The sequence below is a fragment of the Manacus vitellinus genome, unplaced genomic scaffold (genome assembly GCF_001715985.3).
Source record: "Manacus vitellinus isolate BGI_N305 unplaced genomic scaffold, ASM171598v3 scaffold_42_pilon, whole genome shotgun sequence".
NCBI lineage: Eukaryota > Metazoa > Chordata > Aves > Passeriformes > Pipridae > Manacus > Manacus vitellinus.
The window spans coordinates 1729930-1751277 of record NW_021940553.1 but is presented as its reverse complement, the minus strand read 5'-3'; the positions used below and the strand labels follow the sequence as shown (position 1 = coordinate 1751277).

General features: G+C 44.0%; 1 protein-coding gene across 1 annotated transcript in view; it reads right to left on the bottom strand.

Moving 5' to 3' along the window:
* Window positions 1-21348, bottom strand: part of LOXHD1 (lipoxygenase homology domains 1) — a 152649-nt gene that overhangs the window by 127115 nt on the left and 4186 nt on the right. Inside the window, exons 2-3 of the mRNA XM_018078765.3 lie at window positions 9038-9152; window positions 8003-8014 (exon numbers count right to left, since the gene is read on the bottom strand). Coding sequence (XP_017934254.2) covers window positions 8003-8014; window positions 9038-9152 — 127 coding nt within the window. The remainder of the gene's footprint in view (window positions 1-8002; window positions 8015-9037; window positions 9153-21348) is intronic.

The window sequence follows — 21348 nt, the reverse complement described above, 5'->3', positions numbered from 1 at the left end:
TGCTCTGAAGACGCAGCCTCTCCCACCTGCCCTCCCTGGGCTGCTAAGCACGGCTACGGATGATTAAACACAGCAAAATCCAGAAGTCACATTAAAATGAACAAAAAGCCACAGCACTTCAGCAGCAAAAAGCCGCAGTGACAAGAGGCTTGTGCTCAGAAAGTTAATGAATATTAATACTCCCACCAAGGAGGTTCGGTTTTGCTCCACGTCACGTGTGCCTTGTTTACAGGTTATTTTGTGTTCCCCACACCCCCATGCCCAGCCTTCCTCCTCCTCCTCCTCCTCCTGTTCCATTCTGCTGTTTCAAACACCATGCCAGGAGCATCGCCCAAGTATGGAAAGGCTAAAATGGTTAACCTTGCGAGAGACAATTAAACCCGGCTCAGCCTCCCCCAGCCTGGCTGTCGGAGAGAAAACAGCCAGTGAGTGCGAGGCAATTAGTCTGTCAGGCTTGAATGAGCATCATAATGACAGCAGCTTCTCCCCGCATTGGCTCCCGAGATCGATGCAGTGCTGCAGGCTGCCACTGAGATGGCACAGGAGTATTAAGTGAGAATAATCAGCCCCAAGCTTTCAGTGCAGCAGTGGCTGCTGGTTTGTGACAGTCCCACCGCTGTGCTGGGCTCCTTTGGTTGCTGGGACGGATGGTGGGGAGGAAACCTCCTTTTGGAGTGCATCTGAAAAGTGCTCACTGAGCAGATGCTTTGTGCACCCTGAAATAGCTTGGAGATGCATTGGAAAATGTGACATAGTCCAGGACTCAAACCCCTGGGAAGTCTTGCTGTCGAAAGGTAGGAAGAATTTGACAAGTCTCTTCCCTTGAGATGGACCTGCAACATCAACAGTACAGAAAAAAAAAAAATCCAATCCTTCCTTCTAGCGTGTTTTAGTATTGCCAATTACATGGGGAGAGAGTGAGTGAGGGAATATCTCACAGTGAGTGGCTATACTGAAATTTAGCCTAAAAAAAAGTAAGAGTGAGAGAAAAAGGGCAATTACAGCTGGGCCATGTCAGAGTCTGGTCCAGGCTGGGGCTGGGATAAGACGTTCACAGCCTGATTACTGTAAGGAGCTCATTACACAAAACAGCGCAGCACACTGCCTTGAACAGCCCAGTGACAAATAAAGCAGGAAAAAACCTGACTTGGAAATTGCAGCACTAAATTTCCAACATTCAGGCTTGACTGGATTCAAACCCAGGGACCTTAGACCATAAGCTTAGTTAGTCTAAGGATCTGCTGAATTTCATGTGAGCACTATCATTAATCTGAAATACCAGGCCAAGGCAACAAGTGAAATATGTTTTGCTTGGATTTGTTATTTCACATATTTGATTGGCCTTCACAGCTCTATTTCCTTCATAGTCTGTTGTAGCGTTTTTTCCAATTGCTTTGTAAGAAACATCCAAGGAACTTCATAGAAGAGTAGTATATGAAATTCTCTTTTTTTTTTTTTTTTTTGTATCTGAAGTTGTTTTCAGATTCTTTCAGCTGAATAATTGCCTGAAGGCTGCACTGCTCATAGAGCTGCAAATGTACAATGATTCAGAACACTTTGTCCCCTGGTTGGGTAAGTCACGCTGCTCAAAATCACCGCAAGAACTGGTGCATATTCAAGTGTAGTATTTATAAATCACTGCATCCCTCTCTTCTGCAGGCCATGGGCACAGGCAACAGACCCAGTGCTATGAGAGTTTTGCTACTACTTGGTGTGTTGACGGCAAGAAATTCTCAATGATGCAGTTTTATATGCAAAAGTACATAAAATAAACATTTGTACTAGTAATTCACTTTTTTTTTAAATAAAGCTGAATTAACAAGAGCAGATCCCACCACCTAAATGAAAGTCACCTTTGAAATGGAAATTTTGAGTGTTTGTAGAAAATAGTCTTCAATTCTGATCAGCTAAGAGCACCCTTTCTACTGCTGAGCTCTTTGGAACAGGGGGAATACCTGGGTACTGATCACAGCAGAGGCATAAAAATAACAACCTTCAGCAGTGATGGAGTAACCTAAACCAATTTAGCTTTGAATCCCTGCTTAACAATAATTTAAGTTGCCTTTCCATTAGGTGTTTTACCTGAAAATGCTTTTTACACAGAGAACTGCCTGAAAAAGCACTGTGGATGAAGGGCTGCACAGAAGCACAAAGTGTTATTGTGGATGTCAGTTCTAACAAAATTTTAAAGATGCTCCATTAAACCGTTAGAAAGAGTCAGTTCTTGGTTGCATCTCCCTGAAACGCTGCCCACAGGTCTGCCTGCTCCTGCCACTGATGTTTAGCAGCATTAGGAGGAGTTGGGTATCGGGGATGATTTCGAAGGTCGCACAGCAAAAACCATCCTGCAGCCTGCCACTCTCTAGAAAAAAATAAATGCCATTGGGTTCACCTCAGCCAAAGCTCACGGGAGGTGAGTTTCTCATGGACTACAGGGGGAGCAGCATAGTTTTAACGTATCATAGAATGAGATATTATGTCATTTGGGTTGGAAAAAGTCCTCTAAGATCATCAAGTCCAGTTATTCCCCCAGCACTGGCAAGCCCATCACTAACCCATGTCCCCATGTGCCACATCCACAGGGCTTTTAAATCCCTCCAGGGATGGGGACTCCACCATTGCCCTGGGCAGTCTGTGCCAGGTCTGGACAACCCTTTCCATGAAGAAATTATTCCCAACATCTAACCTAAACCTCTCCTGGTGCAGCTTAAGACCATTTCCTTTCATCCTGTCCCTTGTTCTCTGGGAGTAGAGCCTGACCCCCACCTGGCTCCACCCTCCTGTCAAGGAGTTGGAGAGAGCCAGAAGGTCCCCCCCTGAGCCTCCTTTTCTCCAGGATGAGCCCCTCCAGCTCCCTCAGACACTTCTGCTGCTCCAGACCCTTCCCCAGCAACACTGCTTTTCTCTGGACTTACTCCACACCCTCCCTTTCTTGTTATGAGGAGCCCAAAATTGAACATAGGATTCGAGGTGAGTTAGAGCTGAATTGAGAAGGACAGGAAGGAAATGAAATTTCTTCCCAAAAACACAGAATGAACCCTTGTCCCTCCCCATATATTTACAATTGCTGTAATGGGCTCTCTCCACATCCTGTTTTCATGCAGCATTTCCACTTCTGTCCCTCAGGCAGCACCGTCTGAAAAGGTGGCAGGGATGAACACTAGGCAGTCCCTGCTGTTTTGCTGGCTTGGAAGTACAGACAGCTTTGCTCATCCTCAGGTTGTCCAATGTACATTATAGGCTGGGTGAATCTGTGTTATCAGGCTCTGGATAAGATGGCAGCTTGCCAGAAGATGCAAAAGCTATCTGAAAAACGCTGACAATGTGTTGGCCTCATCCCCCTGTTCCTCCCTACACATCCACTATCGATCACTCCTGGAGAGAGGACACTGGCCTGTGCAAATTTACAAACAGCCTAACTGCAAAAAAACCCATACGTTCAAACCATATTTACTCTTAACACAGAGCTCCAATAGCAGCATCATTAACCTCCTTCTTGGAGCAACAAATACTCCAGGGAGTTTGGTCTGCAAATATTTAGCCAAGACTGCTGTCATGAGCTGACAACATCAGTCAGCGGGTGGCTGGAAATACCACGAGGCAGCACACGTCCAAAAACACTCCAGATGGAAAAGAAACCAGCAGAAAAGCACAGCCACTGTGGATGTCTCTGTACCAAGGACATTATTGACCAGCAGAAGAAATCCTGCTTAAGCAGAAAAATCAGTGCAAAAATAGTCCTACTTTTAAAGGATTTGATTGGATGAGATGAACTGCTCTGGGGTGTAGCAGCATGGTGACCCCCAGGAATCAGACAACAGCCCAAATCCATGGAAGCCTGTGTCTGAACTTCCCCTGAAACTTTACAGGTGCACTGAAACAGCCCCTGCCTTATCCATAAGCATTACAGGTACAGATTTAGACAGCCTTAATGACAGACATCAGGTAAGTGCTCCTTCACTTTGTACTGCGAGGAGCAGCAGCATCTTAATACCGGTTTTTCATCTTTGGTGGTGTGATATGCATAAACAAAATAAAGCAGTGGTGTTTAATCTAGGTAATCTTGGCTATGCTTTATCACAGAATTCTAGGATGGCCTGGGTTGGAGGAGGCCTTAAAGATCATCTTGTTCCAACCCGACGTCTTTGTTGTCTGCGGTTCGGTGGTTGTTTTCTGGAGAAGCTGTGTACAGAGCAAACACTGCCAGTGACAAGACTGCAAAGTTTCCTCATCATTTCCCGATATTAAATTACATTTTGAGTTGCATTCACTTTGCCAAACTTGGGGGTGAATTTGCTGAAAATTTTCATCCCATTCCCAAGGAGAAATATTTTTAAATTTTTCACAAGAATGAGCTCATGCACTTTTAAAACTTACATTAGTGAGTTGGGATAGGGGCAGGATTTTGAGCAAGACAGGATGGTTGAGTTTTTTCAAGGAAGACACCTTATACTCATCCTGTGGGGGAAAACTAGTCATGTTTTACAGTCTGAAAAACGCTGCTGACACTTGATCAGCAGGGACCTAGGTCTAGCAGCTGAATTCCCTAAAAAGTCTGGCTATTTTAAGCAATTTGCTGTTTTTCTCTCAAAGGCTTGACCTTCCTTGTAGTTGTACCACCAGCTGCTACTTGCGTAGGTGCCGATGGATTTATACAGAGGCCAATTCTACAGGCTTCTGTATTTGGGTTGTTCAACGCTGCTATCTAAGTGCTGTCTCAGGTATTTTGTTCCTGAAATGCTAGACACAGGCTAGGTAATAAGCCTGAGCAACAGAGGGAGGGGGGGGAAAAAAATCCCACCTAATCTCTTTTTCAGAAGGGAATGTGCCGTCACTTAACACACCGTCCCAGATCATTAAGTCTTCAGAGCACACTGTAAGTGCTGCAGGTTTGTATGGGTGTAAATCAGAGCACAGTTAGATACATAAACAGCTTTAAGATGGGAAACATCCCGTGGCATTAGAGGAAAAGCATTGCAGCTCATCTCTGAAGAAGCACTTTGGCAGGAATGTGAGAATCCTTCCCCCACCCAGCACTTGGGGTTCATTTGCTTCCTAGCCTGAACTTCTGTACCAACTATCTAACCCTTCCTAACTTATTATATTAACTACTCAGAGTAAATAAGCCTGCTTTCCTCTATTTATTTACTTATCCCAGAGCCATTAAACAACAAAATCAGATCTTCTACAGCTGGGGTTGGCTTAACTGTATCAGAGCTACAAAGACTACCATCCTCTAAAGACCATCACATACTTACTCTGCAATTCACATGTATTTGCTGGCATTAGGAACAGGAAAAGCTCTGTATAGCCAGCCAAGACCAGGTAGAAGAGACTGCCAATTAAAAGTATTCAGCATCAAAAATTAAAAAAAAAAAAATTCCATTGTATAGTCCTCAAATTCAGTAAGAAGCCAGCTGTCACCAATTATCTCATCTTCCTTCCAGATTGCCAGAGCTGCTAAATCTTCTCTTTTTCCCCTTTTTTTTTTTCCCCTCAAAGGAAAAATCTCACCATGAATATTAATTGCAGTTGTCAAAAGCTGGACCAGGTAAGCCTGCCACTGAAAAGTGGCTTCATTTGCACTAGCAAGAAATATATAAATTTGGACTAAACGCTGTGAATGAGCTGGTGGTGGCACTCCCAGATGACTTTTGCGTTTGTTCCTTAGCCTTAACCTGTTGGAAAGCACATGAGCATGGAGAGATAAAATACTGTGGAGGATCAGCACTCCTTGTTCAGTGTTGGACCCCAGAGAATCAGTCCATGCCTGTAGAAAAGGTCTTGGAAGCTGCCAAAATGCCACCGAGCAATGCCTTGGTGTTCAGCCGTGACGGAGCCAGTGGAAAGAAACTCATTTGTGGTAGTGCTTTTAGCTTCTGGCTGAGCTGTGGCTGGTGCAGGGTGGCAGGTGGGGAACTGGAGAATTGTGTGAGCTGGGTTTGAAAAGGGATTTCTCCAAGAGCTGCTGGGCCCAAGAGGCACTTCGCCAGCACCCATCCACCACCTCCAGCAGCAATGTTACCATCCCCCCAAAATGACAGACGGTGACTGCAAAAGTGGAGTCATTCTAGTCCCTCCCAGGCCCTAAAAACTACCTGACTAAACTTCCTTGCCTAAATAAATCACAGAATCATAGAATGGTTTGGGTTGGAAGGGATCTTAAAGCTCATCTTGTTTCACCCCCTGCCATGGGCAGGGACACCTTTCACTAGACCGGGTTCCTCTGAGACCCATCCAAGCTGGCGTTGAACCCTTCCAGGGATGGGGCAGCCACAGCTTCTCTGGGCAACCTTTGCCAGGGCCTCACCATCTTGATAGTCAAGAATTTCTACCTAATACCTAATTCAACCCTGCCCTCTGTAATTTAAAGCCAATCCCCCTTGTCCTCTCACTCCATGCCCTTTCTTGTAGGCCCCTTTTAGGTGAGCATGTTTTGAGTGCTGCCACTTCCAGAACTGATGTTCCTCCTGACAAGTCAGGACAAAGATTTGTGCCTTTCACAGTTACCTTATTGCTGGCCAATGTTAGAAACACATAATAATTCATGTCTTCCCTTTACCACGCACGACACAAAGACCTGAAATGTCATGTATTTCACTACCAGCACACAGTCACGAAAGAAATGAGAAAAACCTATTCTAACCAGAAGCTGAAATGGTAGTACCATCTTTAGGCAATGCATGATATTTTAGCTGTCTGTCATACATGAGGAAATGTAAGCTCCCATAAAATGTCATGCATTTGCAGTCATAGGTGAACTCGTGTAAACATTTAGTTGAAAGATGCATGAGATTCCATCCTTTTGCCATATTAACAAATCTCCACAACAAGTTTTGGGGGGGCAAACTGACTACTTTATGGTTTGCATCATATTTATGAGACAAGACTGTCAAATAAGCTTGTCTGCAGACACTTCTACTTCCGGACTACCTTTTTTCTTGCTGTTCCTCAAGCGCTGCAATGTGCCAGACTTTGCTTAGAGACACAGAAATTTTGCTGATGTTTGGGAAACCCCCTGTGGAAAGCTGTACTGCAGTTCTAGCGGTCACCTCCTATGGGACCACTTTTGAGAGCCCTGAACTGCAGAAGGTTGCCTTCCCGTGCCTTTCATCCTTGCTTACCAACACCTCAGCCATCTGCTTTCTGCAGCAACAGGGACCAAGACCAAAATGCTAACCCAGCTCTGAACAAGCTCAGAGCGCTGCTGCTGCAACCTCAAATAATCCCTGCGTGTCCTTTCTTTTTTTTGTTTCACAAAGTGAAAGCGGTGAGAGCAGGAGGAAAGAGCAGGCATTAACCAAAGTGCCTGTACAACCAGTAGCTTGTTTAAGGCCACAGCTGATTGAGAAATCTGTTATGGAGGTCTCTTGACTTCTTCTCTAAAGGGCATACAGTATACATATATGTATATATATTTTTTTAAGTTAATATTTGGATTCTTTCCATAGCCACAAGCAGATGACCACTTTCCCAGTGAAATGGCTATTTATGTAAATGCTGACCACAAGAAAACTCCCTGGAAAGCAGCTCTTGCTTTGATGGCTTTGCCAAACACTACGGGGCAGGTTTGGGTTCTAGAAGCTCTTTCCTCAGCAGAGCTGCTGCTGCTCCCAGCTCTGTCACTGACCTGCTATGGTTCCACATCATCTTTTACCTCCTTCCCTCGGTTTCCTTCTCTGTTAAGCCAAGGAAAACAGAACTTCATTTTGTAAGTTCGTTGGGAGGTTTGGATGAAAACCACAGAATAGAGACAAAGCATTTTGTACACATATATAATACACAATCAGGAAGCTCTCCCTGATGTTTCTAGGGATTCTGGATAATAAAACTCCTTTGCCTAGCTCTGATTTCTGAATTTAAAATATGGCAAACAGGGCTGAAATTTCATGTATTTTCTTTACCATTCCCATATCATTTTCTTTACAGACTCTCATGTTTGAGTTGTTTCACTGGGAAGAGAAGCTCTTTTGAGGGTAAAATTTAAAATAGCTGCAGGTACCTCTTGTCGGTGCTGTAGAAATGGAGAAAATGTGAGGTTACCGTGTGACATTAGCACAGGATCAATAACTTTGAAACATATTTTCAAGAAAACCAAAACAGTAAGAACACTGAAAAAACTGATACACACAGCCTCTCTTACACCCTGTGGAGAAGGGATTTCTGCTTTATCTTAGTGCAATTGCCTGGCTAAGGAGAAATTAGTACATGCAGAGCTGGGACTTTATTGAAAGTCATCTTGCTTTTATGGGAAATGAGCACCTGCTGGCCCTGATGCTCACTTCTTAAATTAAAAATAATAAAAAAAAAGCTATTTAGAGAGTCAAAAGTCTCTTAATAGGTTCTTAAATTATAAAATATTGCTTCCACTAAGTTCAGCATGGTGTTACGAAGCAGGAAGTTGCATCCACAGGATGCCATTGGCATCAGCTGGAGGAAAATAGAACAGGGCCACCACAGTGATGTTCAACCACAACAGTGGGCAGCAAGGCATACAGCAGATAGGATGGAAGCAGTCTAAATTAGGAGTCAGTTTTAATTCTTCCATTTCTGCTTGCCTCAGATTTCCTATGCCTGGGTGTGGGTGGTTACCTATCAACATTACTTCAAACTCACTGAGTTACTCTTCAGAATCATTCAAGGACATTTGTGTCTGTACCTGACTAGCATGGAGACCTCAGTGGGATTTAGGCATGGGAATGTAGCCCATCATGCCCACTCCAACAAGCAATGAATATTCTCAGCTCCTAAACCGGGAGGTCCTAAAATAAGCTTTATGAGAAGCAAATATCCCCACACCTTGCAAGTGTGAGTGTTATATAATATAGATTTCCACCTACAGAAGGGAATGCAGGTTTGCAAGGGGTTGGGTAAGAAACATGCAATGGCAAAAATTCAGATTTCCCTGGTGATCTCAAAATACCTTTTAGATTTATTCCCTCTGCATCCATCAGCATCATATTATGCTACATCAAAATGCAGTAATAGTCCCTGAAGAACAGGCCTCAAAGATACAGATTTCTTTCCAGATACTCACTTGCTTGTAAGGTGGGTCTTGGGAGTAATCCCGTGTTCTCCAAAGAGAGTAACAAAGACATTGGCGTCTGTTCCTGCTCCCCGGACATCTCCTGTCACTGTCACCACCTCATAAACTGTGGAAGTAGAAAAGAAAGGTCAAGACAAGAGGAGAATGCCCTCACCCTATACGTTATAGGTACAAGTCATCCCCAAACCTGATCTGGAAGACAGACCCCCGAGATGGGCCTGTGCACCCACTACCCAAACAAACCCATTTCTTGGGCAGGGCGTGGTCAACCCGACTGCTGAAAATCAGCACATCAAACCAAAACTGATGGAGATGCTTTATATGGGCAGAGAGGGATTGGGTAAGGACAGATTTTTGCTGCAAATAAAACACTTCTCTGTGAAAACGTTGCCTCCCCTACCATAATGCATGTGCACATGTTACAGGTGAATTTATGTGAAGTGTTAAAGCTGTTGAGCCACTTTTCATTAATGCACATGTCAATGCAATGCACACTTTGCTGTTTGCTCGGATAAGATATTTGTATCAAAGCTGAGACATCACTACAGCCAGAAATTTTTCATTTCAGTTGTTCTGGAGACTTTACCAAAGGCAAAATGGTAAATCATGAGAAGAATCATAGAATGTTCTCAGTTGGAAGGGACCCACAAGGACTGTTGAGTCCAACTCCTCCTCCTGTTCAGGGCAAACAGGGCAACCCCAAAACCCCACCCACTTCCTGAGAGCATTGTCCAAAGGCTTCTTGGGCTCTGTCAGCCTTGGTGCTGTGACCATTGCCTGTTCAGTGCCTGACCACCCTCTGGGGGAAGAACCTTTTCCTGATATCCAGCCTAAACCTCCCCTGACAATAGGTAGGAAAACACTTAAATTAAAGTCCGAAAGCTCTATCTATTTATCTTTCCAAGTACTAGATTGAGTGACAACTTTATTTACACAAAAATATATCTCCTTGAGAGACAAACTACTCAAAAAGAGCCTTTTACTCAAGTGGCATGACAAGATCCAATGGCCAGAAGGTAGCATTAGACAGATTCAAATTACAGTCAGACACATATCTCTTAGACAGGATGATGAGTGAAGTTAGAACAAGACTTGAGGCTTGAAAACAGGTTACCTTTGTGAAGGACATGTCTTGGTTGGCTCAATACAGAAGAAACTGGAAGAAACTGTAACACTTTGCCTGTGGCCAAAACAGCATCCTCATGGCCCTTTTTGGCTTCAGACAACATGAAGGACATTAGCTAATAACAATATTTCAGCCTCAGACCTATAAAATGGAGGACAGGCTTAACTTTCTTCATTTCATCCTGCACAGCCTGACTGCTAAGTATGTGATTTCTCAGAACTAATGCTGTAAAAATGTCCTTTGTGAGTGCATTAGAACTGTTACACATTTTGTTAGCACCCATCTTTCCTTTACTACATCTCATGTCTATTTTATTCACATAGGTATTCTATATATATTCAAAAGAGACAAAAAATGTATTGGAACTCTGGTCTGAGCATCACATGGTTTTCCCCACTAACAGCTCTTCCCTCAAAGCAGCACCAAGAAGAAATTTAATCACTGTTTCAACCAAAAAGCATGGAGACAGAGCAAAATCCAGGGCACTCCCATAAAACTGATTGAAAAGTATTCCTCATTTCCAGCAGCTGTATTGCATTGAGTCAGAAAAAAAAAAAAGGCAATATTTTGCTAACCTCACCTTTCCATTGATGTAAATAGGATGGAAAGGGGGGACATTATTGTAATAAACACAGTAAGTTGTGATGTGTGCTCGGCAACATTTTAAGAATCCTTTGGCTTGGCGTATTTCATTTACAGGAAGAGGAGACTTGTTTTCAAAAAAAAAAAAAAAAAAAAAGAAATCCACAGCTTGCACATGAGTGATATGTATGAACAGTGTTTTCATTTCACCTTCCTCCTGTTAGCATTCCCACATGCCAACGGGAGATGTTTGGCATAGCAGGGAGAGACAGACGATGTGTTTGCATTAGCCATTAACAGGAGGGAGATTTGTAATCCACCCTGCCCCGGTGAGTCAGCACCCTTCACTCCGTGGTTTTCAGCTGTATTGACTCTGCTCTGGAAACAGGGAGCTCACATTATAATATTGCTGCACTCATTTATAGCAGCCTTTTATGTCTGATCATCTCAAAGAGCATTACGACTTACCCGTACCGTGGAAGTACTTACCACTGTCAGAGCATCCTACAGGCACTGCCAGAGTGGTAGCTACAGATGAGCAAGACTCAATGCCTGCAGCAAAACATGCAGCAAAGTCTGTCCTAACTCAGTCCCTCTCTGCCCAGCATCCCTCTCCAAGATTCAACAACTGGACGTGGCACTCAGTGCTCTGGTCCTGCTGACAAGGTGATTGACCAATCACAGGTTGGACTCGATGACCTTGGAGGTCTTTTCCAACCCTAATGACTCAGTAATTCTAAGCTTTGATTTGGGGAAAGAGCCTTTAAGGCATCCTTCCTCCTTTCCCCACAGAGGCTCAGCAAAATGTGACCCTGTCTCTGTTTTCAGGGGCAAGGTCAAGTTGTGCTCTGCTTCATACTGGCAGGCCAGCATGTGGCTGAAAGCATTTTTCCTGTGAAAAGGCAGAAAAATCAGCCGTCACAACACTCTATAAGTTCTCAGAAACCTTTCAAAAGTTCAAGCAGATTTTCTAATGAGTTGGGTTTTTTTTTACTGCGAGAGAAATGCTAGGACTTAACACGTTATATGTGCAAGCAGAGTCTGTCATGTTATATCTGCCTATCAAGTGAAACCCATTCCTGAACTGGTCTGCTGCATCTCTACAGGTATTGACATCACCTCATCTATACACCTAACCTTAATTTTGTTACAAAAGTTTTAAGTCAGATTGATCTACTTCAACTTTCCAACTCCAAACAAGTGAGGTGATGGGATACAAGAAAATTGTCTAAGATGACACCATCAACAAGCCACAGTTTTCCCCCCACAAAAATCAAGCCCCTCATCTGATTTCCACAGAGGGAGTCTCACAGTTTGAAAAAGCCCACAACCCATGAGCACATACAACTTTGCACTTTAGGTTCACGACCCCAGACTCAGCCTCCAGGCAGCACAGTGAGCAGGTAGCACACGGATAAGCAGATTTTACTGGGACAGATGTGCTGAGCCCTGCTCCATTAGCACCTGTCATTACCAAGCATATGCTGCAGTTAGCTCCATTTTAATTAACTTTGCACTGAGGGGGAAAAGGAGGGTCTGGGTTGGTGACACCAGCACATCACTGCATGTGACAAGTGTCACATTGCACCCGGGGAGGTGGGGGAAAAGGCCCTGCTACCCCTGTAGTACCCAGCACTACAGCTGGCTTGCCAGCTGTGCAAACAAATGATGTTACAGCTTTCCAGTGATGTCATGGATGCAGGGCCCATAATTTCCTTTGCAGGAACAGAATAAGACTATAATATTAATATTGGTATTAACTCTTTCTGGAAAAGGCACCTGGAGACAAATGTAGCTTATTTAACCATTTCCTTCGAAGGCATGAATGTTCAGTGGTCTGGATTTGGGATTGTTTCCTTTCTTTGAATGTCTTTTGTTTTTGATCAGCCCCTGAGATCTTATGGGGATCGTATTTGCTCAGAGCATCTCTGCAGCTTGAGGACCCAGCAGGCAGAAAAGGACACTGTGTTGGGATGAAGGTCAACATTTTGTACCCCAAGCCCCTTTGCTGGGAACAGCATCCATGACATAAGCCAACAAGAACCATAGATAAGTGACATTTCTTAACCACCCCATGAGGTTGTTCCTCAGTATGTAGTGGCTTTGCTTTTAGATGTTTGACATCATTGAGGGTTATAGCAGGGAAACTTTTGTCTCCTCAGAACGATCTGCCCTCAAAGTGGAGTTTGGGAGGGATGGTTCAATCCCATTGACATCTCCTCCACAGAGTCAGCTGAGACCCCAGTTCTAAGCAGACACTGCAGTGTTCTATCAGCTGCACACCTCAAGAGATCATGGTTTCCCCACCTTAGCCTGCAAGTATTGAAACATGAACTTCCTTCAGAGCTTTGCAAATACCTTTTGTCTCCCATGATGTAAAAAACAACTCCTTGTATTCCTGCTGTTCTTACACACTGAGAGGTACTTTGGCAGAGATCTTACCCTCTCCATGGGTGGATAGCTTTGCACCCACAGTGCCCCTATTTCCTTCCTGGTCGAACACAAAATGCAAACCATGACATTACCATGGTTTCTCCATGTCATATATTGGCTCTGGTCATCAACCTCCCTTCAGACATGGAGAGGATGCCCCAAAGGTCTTCACTCAAGCTGCTGTGTGGTCAGCTCATTAGGCCAAATTAAGATGCTCCTGCCATGGGGCTTGGAGCAACCTGGCTCCAGGTTCCTGGCTCTGGGTTATCCCTGTCCATGACAGAGAGTTGGAATTAGATGGTCTTAGAGGTCCCTTCCAACCCAAATCATTCTATGAACCCTGCTACTCCTTTATGCTTTTCCTAACAGTGTTGGCTGAGTTTATCACATACCATGGGTAGAAGAGGCCCAAAGAGTGGCCAGCAAACAAAAGAGAGAGTACTGGATCCCAGTCTGAATATCATTTTCCTGCATGGGCCACTGCTCACAGGAGTACACCTACATTTATGTGCTTTTAAATGGCAAATAACCCCACCCCAAGGTCAAGGTAAGTCTATTCTGAGTGCTCAGAACATGGCCAGGTTACAGTAATCTAAAGTGTTAATATGGGAGCACTTGACTTTCAGCCCAGTCTCTAAATCTGGCTTTCCTCCCAATGGACCAGGCAGAGTCAATACAAAGCTTTAATACAGTTACTGATACAGACCCTTTTGTTCCAAATATTATCTCTATCAAGTGGAATTTAGTTCACTTATCTCCTCTGGTAGATATTGAATCCCCATCTGACTGCACTGTTCAGCTATTGAGCACAAAGACTGCAGAAACCAGTGAAAGCTTCAGCAAGCTAAACAGGGCTGATTTACTATGCACTGCAATTCTGTTACTGCTTTTCTCAGGCATATACAAGCTCAATAAAGGAAATTACAGACACTGGTTTCTTTGCCGAAAATAAGCACTCAAAAATGGTCATTTCAAGTGCAAGATACAGACAGCATAAAATCAGTATTGAGTTACATTGCAGCATTGCTGGAAGAAGTTACATCCATTTCCCTGCCTTGCAGAAAGAGCTGAAACTATAAATTCATCCATTCAATGGAGAAATGCTTCAAAATGACTGCCAAAATTATTGTAAAGCTGTAGAGACTGACAAGTGGAGACTGAGATCCTTTAGCCAAGAGCAAGCAAAATTCCCTTAGCTGCATAAGGAAGGAATATCTCCAGGGCAGAAGAGTGCTTTGGCTGATAAATTCAGGTTTTCCTGACTTCAACAACATGGAACTGCTCAGCACCAATTATGGCAGTGACTACAAGTCCTGTTCTCACACTTCTCATACGGAGAACTGAGCTGGAGCTCATGATGGTGCCTTAACTGCTCTTGGTAGGAAAAAAAATGAGGGTTATGCCACAGGAATGATTAAGCAGATGGAATAAGACAGAAAAGTTAGCAAGAAGTCATGGAAGAGTTTGATAAGGAAGAGGGAAAGCAGAAAACACAGGTTTCTGAAGGGAGAGTATCAGAGGATGGACCAGGCTCTCCTTGGTGGTGCCAAGCAATGGGAGAAGAGGCAGCAGGGAGAAACTGATGCCCAGGAAGTTCCACCTGAACATGAGGAAGAACTTCTTTCCTGTGCAGTAACAGAGCACTAAACAGGCTTCCCAGCGAGGGTGTGGAGTCTCTTCACTGGTGATATTCCAGAACCATCTGGACACAATCCCGTGCCATGTGCTCTTAGATGGCCCTGCTTGAGCAGGGAGGTGGGACCAGATGACCCACTGTGGTCCCTTCCAGCCTCACCCATTCTGTTATTCATCTTAAATATAAACCCGAATCAACACCAACTGCTTTGAAGCCATGGCTCTCAGAGCTACTGTCGGATGCATCTCTGTAGCAGGATGCATTTAGTTCAGCAGCAGTAATGGCTGTTTGCACTTCACTGCACTTCCAGTTGGGAATTCACTGATTATTCTCAATATTCACTTCATGTTGATTCATGCAAAGCACCAATCACTCTGGCTCCTACTGAAGCACTTCAGAGTGTGTTTGTCTTGGAGCACCTGAAGAGCACCTTGACATTTATGCAAGATACTTGGAAGCTTTTAAGGGTCTGTGCTGACTGTTACGGGTTATGTTTGCCAAAAAGATGCTCTATGCATGTGAACACACCAGTTAAATACTTATTATGGTTACAGTTAAATCAGGACCCTTTGCCCACCATGAAGATGGGCCTCTGAAATCGGAGCCTGTTTGTTTTTAGCAAGCCACAGTTCGGGCAATAATCTCTTGTCATATAAAAAAATGAGTCAAATTCTCCTCTCATTCACTCTGGGGCAAATCCTGGCTAACTCCATTGACTTGAGCACAATGGCTTTGGATTCGTACCGGCAAAACTGTGAGCAGATTTGGGCCTCCCACATTAACAGAGATTGCTTGCTTTTTATATGCTGTATGGAAAGCAGCTTTTGAGTCTGGCATGGATGCCAAATTAATTATTCAAAGTAAAAGAGAGGGATTTTTTTCCACAAGTATTTAGACCAGTTGCACACTGTTACACATCTTGCTATTCATAGATTATATGAAGAATTGCAGAATTAAGAGTATCTTGCATTTTGAGGCAAGTCACAGACATGGATTAGGGAAGTTTCCTGCAAACTTACTGCTAATACACACAAATTTCATTATTTTGAGCTCTGAAACATCATTTAGTTCTTAAAATACAAATCCAAAGGTGAACACTGTCCTGCCCATTACCACAGGCAGAGTAGCTGTGGTTTGGAGTTTGTTTCACTTCATCAGCTATTGCAAAATCAACATTTCATTCTTGTGCAGTATAGGAAGCCAAACTTGATTCATCTGGTGCTCCAGCTATCACTTAAAAGTGCTTTTGCCTGAGCACCACCAGGAAAACCATCTCAGTTCTTTGCTGCAACAGCAAAGTAGAATTAGCTTAAAATAAAATCGACATCTTTGTTATTCAAGTTTAAATTGTGTTGGAGGAAAACACTGTGCCTCAGGGGAGAGAAACATTAGCAGGAGAAACCTGTTCCATTTCTTTCATCATCTTTCAGAGGCAAGAAGGGCCTGCCAGGACATGCCATGTCTCTGAATCACAACTATTGACAAGAACATTAGGCACTGCTGTCCAATGGGAAGTGTATAACACAGCCTGGGTAAAATATGGAATTGATTTTATCTGCAGCACTGAACGAAGTGTATGGTAGAGCAACACATCTGCAGAATGCAACGGGAAGCAATTCCCTGCTGCCCATCATGTCTGTGATTAGAGGGACGGAACAGCTCTCCTATGAGGAAAGGCTGAAAGAATTGGGATAGTTCGGCCTGGAGAAGAGAAGGCTCTGAGATGACCTAATTGCAGCCTTCTGGTACCTGAAGAGTGCCTATAATAAAGCTCAGCAGCGACTTTGGACAAGGGTCTGGAGGGACAGGACAAGGGGGGATGGCTTCCTACTGACAGTGGGCAGGGTTAGATGGGATATTGGGATGAAATTCTTAGTTGTGAGGGTGGTGAGGCCCTGGAAAAGGTTACCCAGAGAGCTGTGGCTGCCACATCCCTGGAAGTGTCCAAAGCCAGGTTGGACAGGGCTTGGAGTAACCTGGTCTAGTGGAAAGTGTCCCTGCCCTTGGCAGGGGGTGGAACAAGATGACCTTTAAGGTCCCTTCCAACCCAAACTGTTCTGTGATTCTGTGATTCTATGTCACCAGACTCTAACAAGAATCCCCACTTTCTTCCAGTCATCTAGGCATCACAAGAACCAAGGCCAAGGAGAGATGCTCTCCTTGCTGCCAGCCCCAGCCCCCAATAACCAGGCAGGAAGAAGAGCAATTTCACCAAATATTCTTTTTTTTTTTTTTTTTTTTTTTTTTTTTGCATATACACACCCAGCATCCTTGGCCTGAGGGCACTGCAGGCGTTGGATCCTGGACGTTCCCTGGCACAAGCAAGGCAAGGCATTTCTCACAGTCTGTCCCTGGGGAAAGGCTGAGTTGTTTTCCCAGGGAAAAACACACCGACAATGACACGTTTCAAAACTGCTTGCCCCCAAGGCAGCAAATCCAGCAGGTGAGGACAGGGTGGTACTGTGAGCAGGGACAGACACCCCACGATGGACACACCGACTGCAAGCTGGGGGGGGTGACACTGTGCCCTTGGCAGCTCTCCGATGAGGAAACCAGCATATTTTGCTCCTGGGAGTTGATTTCTAGCTCTGTTTCAAGTTGAAGCTTGGCATAAGCAGGGACTGGTGCCTGTCAGAAGCCTGTTATAAATATAAGTTATGTGTGTTGCTTGTATTTACGTGTGCATTGTTAGATGCTGTTACGAATTTGTTGGATGGGGTTTGGAGCAACCTGGTCTGGTGGAAGGTGTCCCTGCCCGTGGTAGGGGTTGGAAATAGGTGATCTTTAAGGTCCCTTCCAGCCCAAACCATTCTAAGACTCTATGATTCTATGAATTAATCATAACTCCCCAATTTAAGCATTTGAGATATACAGATTTATATATATATACACATACATATATATAGTTGTACTATCCAAATAGCACCTTAAAAAATAATTAATTAATAAAATTAATTTATATAACCTATGACTTTCCCATCTCACACCTCTTCCTTCTTTACAAATATGCCCTAATTAGCACTGAGAGTTCACAGAGAAAGTCTGAATGAGACACTACTACGATACAGATGAAAAGTGGAGAGCAACAAACTAATGCTGAAAAATACAGCAGGTCTGAACATCAGAGGGCAAAGTGCCAAAAAGACCTATTTTCCAATAACCACATTCAATTACAGCAACAATGCACAAGTACTTTGTGATATGTGTCTAGTGTGTCTTGGAGTACGTGTAAATCCATCAACAAAAGGCACAATTATTATTTTCAATCTTTCTTTAAGTGTTTCCATTCTGTGTCATCGTGTTGCACAGCAGTGTCCAGCAAGGAAGAAAAACCCCTCTGACAATGCCTGGGGTACTATCTGCACCCAAAAGGCATTGAGAATAAATAAATGTTTCTTGGAGCAGCAATAGTCAGCCAAGAAGAGGCCTTAACCAGACAAAAATACATTGTGAATCTGGAATTCATACCCCGGCTGCATGTCCTGGACAGCTGAAAGAGAAACAAACCCCCAGTAAATCACCACATCCCAGCACCAGTCAGAGGTTCTTGACACCAAACCCACCACAAGTCTCTGGTTTCCTATTCAGATGAATAAACCACCTCACCTGAGGCTGTGGGATTGACCTAAGCAGGAATAAAATACTGGTTTGTCCTGGTTCCCTGCTTGTGCTTAGTCACTTACAGCTCAGTACTATTTTCTGCCTACACTTTCCATTCAGATTGAGGCACTGTTACCATTTTAATGGAACATTTAATGGAACAGTATTCAGACACTAGTCCAAATTCTTGGGGAGAGGATGATAAACAGCTTTGCAGAGGGCCTGGAAGATGTATATTTAACAAAATATAAATGGGAACAAAACTAATGATCCTTAAAATATCAATGCAGTCCTGAAACTGGGAATTTGATGCATCGGTGGAGGGAATTGCTGTACCTGTGAGCAAAGGCAGCTCCTCAGTTCTCTTTCTGCAACCAGGGAATGAAAAACTACCCAAAAGCTTGGATAAAGACATATGAATCTCAATTAGTTTCTTAAGGAAGGAAAGGGAAAAGGGAAAAGAGAAAAAGGAAGAAGGAAAAGGGAGAAGGGAAAAATGAAAAGAAAAACTGAAAAGAAAAAAAAAATCCTCTAATCTTCTTTAATTATTCCAGTCTGACTAAGCTCTAGTCCTGCATCCTCTAAAGGTCACTTTCCTCAGAAAGGACACTTTCCTCAGAAAGGACGCTTTCCTCAGAAAGGACACCTTAGATGCTACAGATAATTTAATCCATGCTGATGGGATACATGGGCTGGGGGGGGACATGTCTAGAATTGAATATATTGATCTGCATTTAACATCTGCTTCTCAGTGAAGTCCTGTTCAGTTTCTCTTCAGGTACTCTCAGATATTTTGTGTTTGAGAACAAACCCAAACATTCAATCTAAAAGGTAGCCACAGGCAATTAAGGGTATAAAACTGAGCTTATAAAACTGAACTTGCCATTCCATTCAGATTTGAGTATTTTGGGTGTGAGGAGAGCAGCAATGCTGAAAAGCTGCAGCTCCTGCTCTGGGGTGTGGGTTTTACAGGCATCAGCTGTGCCATGCCTTTGGCAGCCTGGCACCTACAGCTGTTCCTCAATGCTGTTTTTGGTGCTGCCAGCTGGACTGAGCCATCCCAAATGGATCATGTGTGCCTAACAAGAATGAATTCTGCATATGCTTGGGGCTGCAGGGTCCTGCCTGGGCAGAGGGAGACGTGGGTGTACACAAGTGCTCACTCCCCCCAGCCCTGTGCCTGCACTTGCTAAACACACATCTGCAAACAAAAACTGACATTTGCAAGGGTCTAAACCTTCGGATACCAGCAGGAGCTTGCTCCAGAATCCTTATTTGCACTCATGGCTTTATGGTACTGATTTTCCATACCAATGACTAGTGGCAGCCCTGCTGCAGGTCGATAGCTGTTCAGGGACTATGAAGAGCTGGTGGGATCCCTTGCAAAGCCCCATCCTCAGCATTTAATCACTGATTTCCAATTTGTAAGGCCCTGTTTTGGCGTGACACCTCCAGGTAGGACTGCACAGCTGTGTGGTGAGGGGTGTCTAACAGCCAGGCACGAAGATTTTTGGTGCCTACATAAAAACATTAACGAGTGCTCCTGAAAATACTCAACACTTTAGTATCACAACTAATTTGGTATTGGCTTGTTCTGCCACACAAGCTGATAGTTCATAGAATCACAGAATGGCCTGAGTTGGAAAGGACTTTAAAGACCATCTTGTTCCCACCCCCAGCCATGGACAGGACACCTTTCACTAGAACAGGTTTCTCCAAGCCCTGTCCAAGCTGACCTTGGACAGTTCCAGGGATGGGGCAGCCACAGCTTCTCTGAGCAACCTGTGCCAGGGCCTCACCACCATCACAGGGAAAAATTTCTTCCTAATATCTAATCTAAACCCATCCTCTTTCAGTCTGAAGTCATTCCCCCTTGTCTTATCACCTGCTCTTGTAAATAGTCCCTTTCCACCTTTCTTGTAGCTCCCTTCAGGTACTGGGAGGCCCTGGTTAGGTGACCTGGAGCCTTCTCTTTTCCAGTCTTGTACACTTATCTGACAAATGCTAAAAATTATCTAAACTTTTGAAAATTTGTGTTTCACGTGGTCGTTTGCAGATATGGAAAATGCTGGGAGGCAAGCAGGCAAGATCCACCACAGCTCCAAGGAGGGTTCAGCGTCGCCTTCTCTCGGTCGTGTGGTTTGCATCTCCCTCCAGATCACAAGACATGAAATTGCTACTGGCAATTTCAAAACTCTCCTCCAAATGTTTTATGCCAGAAACCCAAGTTCATTTGAGTGGTGAGGAGGAATTAAAAATATCTGTCTTATTAATCAAAGCCTCGCCTGGGGAAGATCGGTGGGTGCAGGGTGCAGATGAGGTGATTTTGGAGCTGATATCATCTGTGATAAAAGTGTGAGAGACCTCTCTGCAGATCTGTATAGAGCACAGAGGAGAGCTGGTGACCACACAACACTTGTTCTCCTCCTCCACTCTGTTGCTAAATTACATTAAACAGAACTTAGCAATAAACTCAGTGTGTCCTGAATGCTTTCTCTGTGTAACCCTTTGCTGCAGTCGCCAAAGGAACGTGATGTGATAAATATAGCACAATAAATTGGATGGCACACATCAAAAGAAGTGATGAGCAGCTTGTATATCTATTTACAAATCAACAGTGGCTGTTTCTCCCTTCCATCACCATTTGAAGCAATGTGTTAACAAAAACATGCATTTCTTGAGTAGCTTTCTTCATTTTATAATTAGTGTCAGCACTGCTAAGATCACTGAAGTCCAGCTTCACCCACTGAGCAAGAGGAACAAACCAACAGTGTGGCATGGAATCACAGAATCATTTAGGCTAGAAAAGCCCTCTAAAATCATGGAGTCCAAACATTCCCCTAGCACTGCCAAGGCCACCACTAACCCATGTCCCCAAGTGCCACAGCTTTTTGAACACTTTCAGGGACAGTGACTGCACCACTT